The 12,075-nt window shown below is 44.6% G+C and overlaps 1 protein-coding gene across 1 annotated transcript in view; it reads left to right on the top strand.

Moving 5' to 3' along the window:
• The window catches only part of Tmtc1 (transmembrane O-mannosyltransferase targeting cadherins 1), a 123,254-nt gene that overhangs the window by 100,368 nt on the left and 10,811 nt on the right, over positions 1-12,075 (top strand). Inside the window, exons 11-13 of the mRNA XM_090319239.1 lie at positions 3,477-3,590; positions 7,245-7,388; positions 11,497-11,605. Coding sequence (XP_090175365.1) covers positions 3,477-3,590; positions 7,245-7,388; positions 11,497-11,605 — 367 coding nt within the window. The remainder of the gene's footprint in view (positions 1-3,476; positions 3,591-7,244; positions 7,389-11,496; positions 11,606-12,075) is intronic.

Genomic DNA, 12,075 nt, shown 5'->3' with positions numbered 1-12,075 from the left:
CCTAGCTGCTCAGGAGGCTGAGGTCCGAGAATCATGGTTCAAAGACAGCCTGAGCATGAAAGTCTGTGAGACTTATTCCCCAATTAACCATCAAAGAGCTGAAAGTTGACCTGTGGAGCACTAGCCTTGAGCACAGAAGCTCAGAGGCAGTGTCTAGGCACTGAATTCAAGCCCCAGGACCAGCATTAAGCAAATGAATGAGTGAATCATTGCAGTTATTAACCAGGCTTTGATCCAGCCATGTGGTATACGAACATTGCGTTGTTTTTGCAGAGTGTGCATTGCACAGCGGGGCATTACCACTGAAACAAATGGTAATCAGAGCTTGAAGGCAAGGATGGGGTCCCCTGCTCTGGCTCAAGGCTGGGGTCATCTGGCCATTTGCGGGGAAAATGTTTTCTTTGGCTAATTGTTGACTTTCACAAGCTATTCATTGTACAATGAGATCTGGGAAAACAACAGAAAAATACCCATGAAGGTCAAGATCAGCCATGGGAACAGCCCTGTGGTGGAGTGTTAGTTACCCCACCCACCTGCCGGCCTGTGCAGGTTTCCTCTCCACCACCCAGCTCCACCCTGACCCCATGCAGGCCTGGGGTTGCTCGTGCACCACAGGAAGTCCCACAGAGGACACGCTGGACAGGACTGTGCCAATGGCATCCCAGTTCATCTGAGAACCTACTAATACCATGCACTGTTGAATTCTACATGGAAAGCGCTGAAATTTCCATGAATGGAAATTTAATTTTCCTTTTTTTTCAGTCCAAGATGGAGACTTGACCTCAGTACCTGATGCTTTTGCTCACTGACTAGTGTTCTACCAACTCAGCCATGCTTCCCACCAGAAATTTAATTCTTTATTTTGCCAGTCCTGGGCTTGAGCTCAGGGCCTGAGCCCTGTCCTTGGACTTCTTTCTCAAGGCTAGAGCTCTACCACTTGAGCCTCAGCACCACTTCCGGCTTTTTTTCTATGTATGTTTGAGGAATGGAACCTGGGTCTTCATGCATGGTAGGCAAGCACTCCACCACTAGACCAAACTCCTGGCCCAAATTGAATTCTTTTTGAACTGTTACATTCACCCTGATCTAGATCCTGTGTGTGACTTCACCCTGAGTAATACTCATTTCAAAATCTGATTTATTTTTATTTTGTGTGCCGCGGAGCTTGAACTCAGGCCCTCGAAGTCTTGCTTCGCTGGTTCTCTACCACTGGAGCCTACCTGCATTTCTGTGACAGCCCCTGTCAGGACTCTGAGCATCCAGCCTTTCCTCCTTCTACTCAATTTGTGCATGGCTGCCATTACAGCCCTTCTCTGATGCTCAACTATTAATTCTGGCTTCTATGCTTGGAACCACTCATCCTGCAAAAACTCAAAAGTTGCAGTGGCCGTAAGACCCTTTGGTGTCTCCATACTCTCGAGACTTGTCCTTCTGTAATCTGTCACCTGAATTTCTTTCAGTCCCTGAAAAGCTCCTGCTTTCTTTTCTCTGAGTTCTCTGCTCAGAATGGTCCCTTGCCTATTCCCAAAAGTTAATTCAGTTCTTTTTGCGCTTCCCCCCCCTCTCTCCCTCTCCCTCTCCCTCTCCCTCCTTTCTTTTGTTGCTGTTCCTGGTACTTAAAACTCAGAGCCCTGGGTACTGTCCCTGAGCTTTTTTTTTTTTTTTTTGCCAGTCCTGGGCTTGAGCTCAGGGCCTGAGCACTGTCCTTGGACTTTCTCAAGGCTAGAGCTCTACCACTTGAGCCTCAGCACCACTTCTGGCTTTTTTCTATGTATGTGGTACTGAGGAATCGAACCCGGGTATTCGTGCATGCTAGGCAAGCACTTTACCACTATGCCAAACTTCCAGCCCCTACTTCTCGAGGTTTGGGTGATTTACTGGAGATAAGAGTCTTACAGACTTTCCTGCTCCAGCTGGCTTTGAACCGTGATCCTTAGAACTCCAATCTCCTGAGTTGATAGGATTACAGGCTTGAGCCACCAGTGCTCAGCTCACTTCGTTGTCTTTAAAATCTCAGTTTTCCTATCATTGCCATAATCCCATTACACTTAATTGACAGATGGTGTACAAATCACTCCAATTGTCTAGCTGCCTTTATCTCCTCACCCCAGTAAGTTCCCAAAAGGGAGATACTTGAACTAATGTATATCTGCATCCCGGGGATAGGGCATGACACTCCATAGCTGTTGAACAGGTGAACAGGTGTGCTGCTTACTGCACTGCAGAGGAATGCGTGCAAGCCAATTTTACCAAACCATCAGACTTCTGCAAGAACTTCTCTAACCATTCTACTGGGCTGCATTTCTTCACGTGTGTGTGTGTGTGTGTGTGTGTGTGTGTGTGTGTGTGTGTGTGTGTGTGTGTCTTTTTAAAAATTGTTCTACACTATCCATTCTAGGGCCACACATGTGATCACTTCCCTGAAGGAACGCCAAATTTTCCACCCACTGTTTTTGTGGGCCCAGTGCTGCAGGAAACTAGAATCAGGGAGAAAGCAAAGGGTCTGCACAGCAGCTCTCATCTCAGCTTTTTCTTTTTGTGGGTCATGGAGCTTGAACTTGACCTGGGTGTTGTCCCTGAGCTCTTCAGCTCAAGGCTACTGCCCTACCCTTGAGCCAAGCCCCACTTCCCACTTTCTAGAGGTTAACTGGAGATAAGAGACTCAGGTCCTTTTGTGCCAGGGCTGGTTTTGAACCTCAGTCCTCAGATCTCAACCTCCTGAGTAGTTTAGGATTACAGGCATGAGCCACTTCGACCAGCTCCATCAGCTTTTGTGGGTACAGTGGCTATGGGCTTTGCCTGCTCTTGTATGGTGTCCCCTCAAACCATGCTGTCTGTATTGACACACAGAGACCGCTGGGACCCTTTCACTGAGTCTCTGTGTAAAAGCCTGCTCCTGACATAGACATGAAAGGGAGTCAGGTCTTGTCTAATTCTGAGCCTCTTGCAAAGTGGGATTTCTCATCATGCCCTTCAGAATTCCCGAAGCTCCTGCCTCTTCTTTGGGTGAGGTACCCCCAGGTCTGTAACTAGCTCCTGAGAACAAGCCTCGGCAGATGACCACAGTGTCTTCAGGTTCAGGTGTGCCTCCAGCATATTTTATTTTTAAGCCCTTCTAGCCAGCACCAGTGGCTCACACCTTTAATCCCACCCACTCGGAGGGCTGAGATCTGAGGATCACAGTTCAAAGCCAGCCCAGGCAAGGAAGTCCTTGAAACTCTTATTTCGAATGAACCACCAGAAAACCAGAAGTGGAGCTGTGGCTCAAAGTGGTAGAGCATGAGCCTAGAGCAGAAAAGCTCAGATAGTGCCCAGGCCCTGAGTTCAAGCCCCAGGACCAAAACAAAACAAAGCAACAAAAAAGAAAACCCTCTTTTTTAAAAAATTGTATTTTATTGTCAGGGTAATGTACAGAGGGCTACAGTTACATTAGTCAGGTAGTGGGGAAAAACTTCCTTATAATGCACGTATTTCAGGTCTGGAGTTGAGACTCTGCCGCACAATGCCAAGGTTCATTACAACTACGCCAACTTCCTGAAGGACCAGGGTCGGAACCAGGAAGCCGTGTACCACTACAGGACCGCCCTCAAGTAAGCACGTTGCCAGGAACATGTCCCGGAGGTGGCACCATGCTTGAACTCTGTCTCAGAAGAGAAGCTTAGGGTTCCGGTCTGCTCTAATGTGGCAACTCTTGTCTATTTCTGATTCAATGTTTTATTTGTTTGGTTTTGTACTAGTAATATGCCTTTAGCTCAGGGCCTTATGCTTTAACTTAACTTTTTCCATTCTACCACTTGAGCCACATCCAGCTTTTTGCTGGTTAATTGGAGTTAAAAGTCTCACAAACAGGGGCCGGGAGTTTGGCCTAGTGGTTAAAGTGCTTGCCTAGCATGCATGAAGACCCGGGTTCGATTCCTTGGTACCACATACATAGAAAAAAGCTGGAAGCGGTGCTGAGGCTCAAGTGGTAGAGCACTAGCCTTGAGAAAATCCAAGGACAGTGCTCAGACCCTGAGCTCAAGCCCAGGACTGGCAAAAAAAAAAAAAAAAAAAAAAAAAAAAGTCTCACAAACTTTCCTGCCTGCGCTGGCTTTGAACCATAATCCTCAGATCTCAGCTTAATACATAGTTCGAGTTACAGCCATTGATGCCCTGCTGGCTTCTGTCACACTGTGTAAGAAAGAAGGGTAAATACAGAGATACCATTTTGATAATTTTCTATTTGCGGTGAGTAGAAGCTTGCCCTTATTTTCTTCGTGGAACTTGCTGAGACAGACTTCTGTCCCTCTCAGCTACTCAGCGCCTGCTTCAGCCACCTTCTGCATTCCCCCATTTCAGGAAGAGCCACCAGGGAAGGCAGGTTAAAGACCTTGGGATTTGATATCAGTTCCAGCAGCTATTCCCACTGCTCTAATGATCAGCGCCACCCTAGAAGTTGTGGTGGAATTTGTTGTAAAAGTTGAATCTATACTGTCTGTTGGATGTGTGTGTGGGGGAGTGTGTGCCAGTTATGGGCCTTGAACTGAGGACCTGTGTATAGTCTTTGAGCTTTTTTTGTTCATGGCTAATGCTTTACCACTTGAACCACACTGCTGCACTTCTGCCTTTTCTGCTTTGTTTTGTTTTAATGCTTACATTGGAGACAAGAGCCTCCTGAATGGCTAGGATTACAGGCATGAGCCACCAGCGCCCAGTGTAGACTCTTATTTAACACCAAAAAGCCAGAAGGAGAAGTCTGGCTCAAACTGAAGTATACCACAAAAAAGCTAAGAGCTTTGAGTTCAAACCCCAGTACAGCATATATACAAAAAGGTTCACACGAGGCTATTAGCTACTTGCTCCAGCCCAGCAGGATGATTGTAACCCAGTCCCGTCTCCAGAGAATCCACACAGGAACCTGGATATGGCAGCGAGTGCTGGCACGGGTGTGGTGACGGGAGTTTCACAAGCACAGACCATCTGCTCACACAGAACCAGTCTGCTCACAGAGGGCAATGCAATTAACCTTTTTAGAAAGAAAACAACTAAAGCACAGATGCAGATCCAAAAATCACACAGCTGGACAGTCATTCTTGTTTTGTAATTCCTTGTCTGTCATATTTCCATGTACCAAGGCAGTTTTCTACCCATCCTATGACAAGAAAAGTAAATAAATAACAAAGTTCACTGTGGTCACTCCGGGTCTCTGAGAAAGACTGCTTACATTCACGGAGCCATTTAAACAAGTAGTGGCATTCATTCCGTGTATTTCCTCCTACCTCACAAGTTGGGAGAATTCCACCATTAGGAGTGACTTCTTTCCTCAGGACATCCGAAAGCCATGACTTCACTCTCAGAACCTGGGCGCTGGGCTGGGCGGAGGGAGGCCTTTGACATTACTCTTGGAGGTCAGATGACACACCCACCCTTCCAGTGGAGGGTGTGTCACATCTCTCTAACTTGTCCTTGACATTTTGTCCCCAAGGCTGTCTTTCATGACATGAATCAGAAGGGGGTACAGTGCCAAAAATACAGGGGAAAAAAAGTAGGAAGACATACTTTCTAGGTGTTTATGATCATTTTAGACAAGCCGGTCAGGGTGGAAGGAGAACAATTGAAAGGGTGACATTGATCAGAATGTATTGTACGATTCACAGTTGAACAACAGGAATGCCAAGAAGCTGAAACATGCTTTGGGCAGTGGGGGGTAGACAGACAAATGGAGAAAGGAAGAGTGGGGCAATACTGTATAATGTTCAGTGTACATGTTTCAGAAAGGAATGAGGTGACTTGAGATGAGAGGGGTTACAATGGGGAGGCATAAACTGCCATGTCAAATTGCAAGCCCTTTGTACAACTACTTAAAGATAAATACTCAGGGCCCTGGTGGCTCACCCTATCTCACCTCAAAGTCAGCCTGGGAAAGAAAGGCCATGAGACTCTTATCTCCAATTAATGAGCAAAAAGCCAGAAGTAGAGCTGTGGCTCAAGTGGTAGAACACCAACCTTGAGTGAAAAAGCTAAAGGAGATCATCCAGGCTCTGAGTTCAAACCCAGTTACCAGTGTCAAAAACATATGTATGAAAACAGATGTACATGGGTGCAGTTTAATCACATGCTCACTTGAATTTTGTGACATGAAAGAATCAAGAATTTTTTAAAAAGTCAATGACTGAGCTGATTGAAAATATCCTGTCGACCCTTAAAACCAAAGTTTCATTTGTATATATTTCAGTCTAGGGAAATTTGGCTTTTATAGTTGTTGTTTTTTTTCCCTCTAGACCCAGTGTCCTTTTGGATTATTTTGTTGTTGTTGTTCTACGAGAAGTAGAAAATAAACAGGTGGCTTTAGCAAAATTAGCCTCAAATAATGTGTGGAATAGAAATCTGAGTGCCAACTAAGGGTGTGTGAACTCAGAAAGGAAATTACAAATGGTAGCACAGGATCCAATAATATTTGAACAATGGAGTGTTTTATAAAGCACTAAAAGTATACAAAGTAATAACATTTTTCCTTCTAAACAGATTGTACAACATTTCAGATAAGTCATTGATATAAGTATGACACCAAGACTTTAGTTGCAAGCTATCTGTAGGTTAAAGGTTTTTTTGTGTACCAGTACTGGAGCCTGAACTCTTGCTCCCTTTAGCTTTTTTTTTTCTTTGTAATCTTTTTATTGTTATATAAAGGTTATAGTTATATAAGTCAGGCAAAATACCACCTCTCTCTCTCTCTCTCTCTCTCTCTCTCTCTCTCTCTCTCTCTCTCTCTCTCTCTCTCTCTCTCTCCTTTCTCTCCTTTCTTTCTTTCTCTTTCTCTCTCTCCCTCTCTCTCTCTCTCTCTCTCTCTCTCTCTCTCTCTCTCTCTCTCTCTCTCTCTCTCTCTCTCTCTGTCTCTCTTCCTTTTTTTCGTCAGTCCTGGGCTTGAGCTCAGGGCTCAGTCATGGATATCTTAAAAATGACATTTGCTTCTGAAGCTGAGCCCTAGTGGCTCACACCTGTAATCCGAGCTACTCAGAGGCTGAGATCTGAGGATCATGGTTCCAAGCCAGCCTGGGTACTAATACCATGAGACTCCAATTAACTACCAGAAAATGCCTAGATCCTGTATTCAAGCCCCCTCCCCTTCACCCCCCCGCCCGCAAAAAAAGAAAAACTAACCAACAATAACAACAAAACAAATAGGGAAAGAATTTGATGTAGCAGACTGGGAGGGGAAGCAAGAAGCCTGTGGAAATCATGGCTTAATGCTGTCAATCTTCCAGGTTGTATCCTCGCCACGCAAGCGCTCTGAACAACTTGGGAACACTGACAAAAGACACAGCGGAGGCCAAGATGTACTACGAAAGGGCACTGCGGCTCCATCCCCAACATAACCGGGCTCTCTTCAACTTGGGAAACCTGCTCAAGTAAGTGCAGCACTGGCCAGCCAGGACCACGTGTCATGAGCCTTCAGAGCTTTAACTTAGACACAGCATCCTATGCTGCAACTACTGCTGTTTCTACATGCTGCTGAAAAAGAGTGTGTTCCAATATTGGGAGAATGTAATATTCATGTGTATGTGTATGTGTGAGTGCTGCGTCTTGAACACATGCCCTTGTACTCTCACTTGGTTTTATTCACTCAGGCTGGATTTTTACCACTTGAGCTTCAAACTGGTAAACTTTCCTACTTGAGTTGGCCTTGAATCCAGATCCTCAGATCTCAGCCTCTTGAATAGGTAGCACGAAAGATGTGAGCACCCAGCTTATATTTTCCGTTTTTAATAATAAATCTACATTTCAAGTGTATCATAGCAACTACTATATTGGACAGCTACTATATTGGACCTTTGCTCATTTAATAACCTTGACTTTGAAGGAAATAGCATTTACTGTGCTGGAGTGAACCTAAGGAAGACATGATTCTGTCAGACGATCCCAGAAGGCTTGCCTCAGCTCATTTGAATTCTTGGCATCACAGCACAGACAGCTTTAGTCCAGGTCCCAGCGCAGACCTTGCTGCATGTGATCCAAATACATTTGGCCTCTGGTGCCATTTCGTGTGTCACTGAGGCTGTTCTGCTGCTCCATGCAGCTCATCTGTAGAGTGAGTGCCTGGCAAGGACCAGCTTCCTAATTTATATTAATAGCTGTTGGCTTTGCTTGGAACCCAAAGTATGAAAAAGGAAAGACAAGAAAGAGAAAAAAATAGAAGGAAAAATTACAACTAGCATAAAATTCTTATTGATGAAGAGAGCTGAAGTCAAGAGAACATAGTAAAGTGTCTCAATTGCGATATGATCGGTGGTGTTTGCTACTAAAATGGAATATGAGCAGATCTTTAAAAATTATGCAGTAATTGGGTACTGGTGGCTTATGCCTGTAATCCTAGCTATTCACAAGTCTGAGATTTGAGGATCATGGTTCAAAACCATCCCAGGCAGGAAAGTCTTTGAGACTCTTACCACCAAAAGAAAGCTGGAAGTAGAGCTGTGACTCAAATAGTAAAGTGCTTTCTCTGAGGGGGGAAAAATAAATCTCAAGGATAGCACCTAGGCCCTTAGTATAAGCCCCAGGCTGGGCACCAAAAACAAAAACAAAAACAAAAATAAACAAAAAAAATCATGGTGTATCTAGGTATGACCAGGGCATGGTGACTCATCTAATTATCTAAGATTCCAACTTTGTTTTTGGTTGAAATGATATTATACTCATATCATGGCTGCTAATTAATTGTGCTTGAGTAATGTATAGATCCTGTACATTGTTAGCAAGGGAAGAACCTTGTCCCAGTGTTGCCTTTACCATCGTGGCTGCACTCCACACGGCTAAGGCAGAGGACAGCCACACAGGAAACCCTATGTCCAGAGCAGGCTTTATGAAGCCCTGTTCTTGTTTACATTCCCTTGCAGGATTGGAATGTCATCATTTTTTTCCATGCATAAATATTTTTAGCAGAGAATAATTACCCAGGCCTGACTCCTTTGCCAAGTACAAGAGTTTGCAGGCGTCTCCGGTGCCTTGTAAGTCATCCCTGTCCCCTCAGGCTCCTCATCTTTCCTGGGTTCACTTGTACTGGAGTTCCCAAGGCTAGGGAATGACAGAATGACTTAAAAAGATGGGGCAAGGAGAGAATGATTCAATTAAGGTATAATAGAATAGCAGTAGTCACTGAACATTTCCCTTTTCTTCTGGCCCTAATTCTCATAGCCTTATATAGAGCTAAAGGTCAACTCCTCCTTTACACAAAAGGAAAATTCTACATAGAGGTTTCGTGTTTTTTCTCAATACTTAAATTTGAACCTCAAGGTCTTACTTGACCTTTTTCGCTCAAGGCTGGAGCTCAAGTATTGGAATCATACCTCCACTTTGAGCTTTTTGCTGATTAATTGGAAATAAGAGACATTCAAGTTTGTCTTCCCTATGGCCTCCAACCTCAATCCTCAGATCTCAGCCTCCTGAGTAGCTAGGATTAGAGGTGTGAGACACCAGTGCCTGGTATAGTCAGTTTACTCTTGTAGAGAAATTCTCTTAACTGTTCTGACATAGCTCATGTGGGACAGACTTCAGGTAGTCAGAATGGGTAGCCGTGGAACAATATTCAGAGGATGAATTATATGAATACAGTACAGTCGTGTGACTGTACTGACTCTGAATGTTGTATTAGAAAACTGAGCACAGCAACCATGATGTCTACTCTGTGAGCTGTTGTGTGAGAATTAAACGAATAATGTGCTGTGACTTTTCATGATATACAGTCATTACTGAATCAATGGAAAGGGAAAGCATAAGCACACTGTTCTGTGGTGTTAATGCTTAAGCTGGCACTATAGACCATGCACTCTCCAGACTTCATTATAATGTCTAGTGCTAAACATTAATTACATCAGTGCTTGTAGAACTGCAGTCATCGCAAAATTATCACTGCCCAGCGTCTGCGTCTGACTCAAAGACATTGAATTCAGGATAACAAGCCAGTGTCTCTCCGTGATACTGCCAGGAAAGAGAACCATCACACAAGAGAAAGTAGACATTAGAGCTTGATCCTCCATAAGAGCAAGTACAATCGCTAGGTAGAGACCTAAGTGCAAAAGACAAAACAAGGCAGAAAGAGAGCCTGGCTGGGCCGTCAGGGCAGAGGCCCCTCCTGCAGGTTCTGCATCCCCACTACGTCTTTGAGCAGCCCTGTGCGCGGGCCTCTAGACGTCGGGTCACCACAGCAGTGAGCAGTCACACACACAGGCTCTTGGTGCATCTCTTCATGACCCATTGCCCTTGAAAGACAAGACTGACAGAGGTCTTTGCTGAAACAGGCACCAGTTAGAGGGACTAAACAATGCACAGAGATCTGTGGGCTGTGTGGAGCCTCTGCTTGAGTCTGGGGACTTCTGTCCAACGATCTTGAGAGTCGCGTAGCTCTCTCCTAGAGTTCCCTTATTAACCTTGTTCACCGCGACACCTCTCCTGTCTAACGGGAACTCTGCTTATCATTTTCTTCAATGAGTCTTGGCCATTTTATTTCTCCCCTTGTGTCTTTGACACCATCAAGGCAATCCAGACAAAGGCCATGCAGGTTTTCAGCATCACAATCAGCCCAAGTTTTTAAGAAAATGCTCCTGAGGGCTGGGAGCATGGCTAGTGGTAGAATGCTTGCCTAGCATGCACAGAGCCCTGGCTTTGACTCATTGGTACTGCATACACAGAAAAAGCTGGAAGTGGTACTCTGACCTTGAGAGCTAGCCTTGAGAAAGCCCAGGGATGGTGTCCAGGCCCTGAGTTCAAGTCCCAGAGCTGGCAAAAAAAAGAAAAGAAGAAAAGAAAAAAATAGCTCATGAAGGTGGAGGTGTGGGGGGAGGGTAATGGGTACCAAGACATGTGAAAGGGTGTCAATGTATGTGAATTAATGCACCTTCTATCTGGCAAATATCATGTAACCCTTTTACTAATTACAATAAAAAAAAGCTTAAAAATAGCTCATGATTCTTTGACAGCTGGTGGTCACACCATTTTCTGCTTTCATAAATTATATATGTATTTTTTTTCTTTTTTGGTGGAACCAAGAAATTAACCTTGGCAATTTGGCCTGGCTTATCCTGGATTGGTAGCTTGTTTTCCATTCAAAATTGTGTCTACCGTGGTAGAAAGAGGAGTTGAAATCATCTCCATGTCGTTGTTCACATTGCCACTGGTTTCACGCCACCCAAGTGGTGTCACCCCGTGGCCTCCCATAGGACCAGCTCTTCCTGTTCACAAACTCACAGATGGTTCAGGGGAGCTTAGAAAAGGTGCAGAGCAGAACACAGAAGGTAGAATTTGTAGATTCTTCCACAACTTCACATTCCTTTCTAATGAGAATTCACTCTCAGGAAAAATCTATTATTAGTATATTCACATGCTGTGATTTCATTCACATACAGCCAAATCCAGAATGAATTGCCTCATGTTTGATCAAAAAAGTGCAAATTCCAGATCTAATCAGAGGATTTCTGCAAAGTGTTCAAAACAGATATTCTTTTCCTTCTCTGTTATCTTTAGATCCCAGGGGCAAAAAGAAGACGCCATTGCCCTACTGAAGGATTCCATTAAATACGGCCCAGAGTTCGCAGATGCATATTCAAGCCTAGCTTCACTACTGGCTGAGCAGGTAAATTTTCTTTCTCTCCCTCCCTCCCTCCCTCCCTCCCTCCCTCCCTCCCTCCCTCCCTCTCTCCCTCTCTCTCTCTTCCTTCCTTTCTTTCTTTCCCATCCTGGGGCTTAAACTCAGGGCCTGGGCAATGTTATAGTTAGATTAGGATACCATAACATATAAACATAGAGGATTAAGAAATATTCATCACTATCACTAACATGAGACGCTCTTGTCAAAGCCCAATTTACAGGGCAGCCTGTCTATTCTAAGATATAGATGATTTGAGATGGAGTCTCATTGCCTTTTCTGTCCATGCTAGATTTGAACTATGCTCCACCAGAGCTCAGTCTCCAGAGTCACTAAGATTACAAGGCTTAAGCCACAGACATCCAGCTAATCTCTGTCCTTTGAGTTTCTGTCTTGGATGGCTTTTTGGGGAAGTTGTTGGCCTGTGTTCAGTGATTCCTAGCTTCCTGGTCCCTGGC

Source organism: Megascapheus bottae, chromosome 2 (assembly GCF_031878675.1).
Source record: "Megascapheus bottae isolate mThoBot1 chromosome 2, mThoBot2.hap1, whole genome shotgun sequence".
NCBI lineage: Eukaryota > Metazoa > Chordata > Mammalia > Rodentia > Geomyidae > Megascapheus > Megascapheus bottae.
The sequence above is the reverse complement of the archived record's forward strand: the minus strand, read 5'-3'. Positions and strand labels throughout refer to the sequence as shown.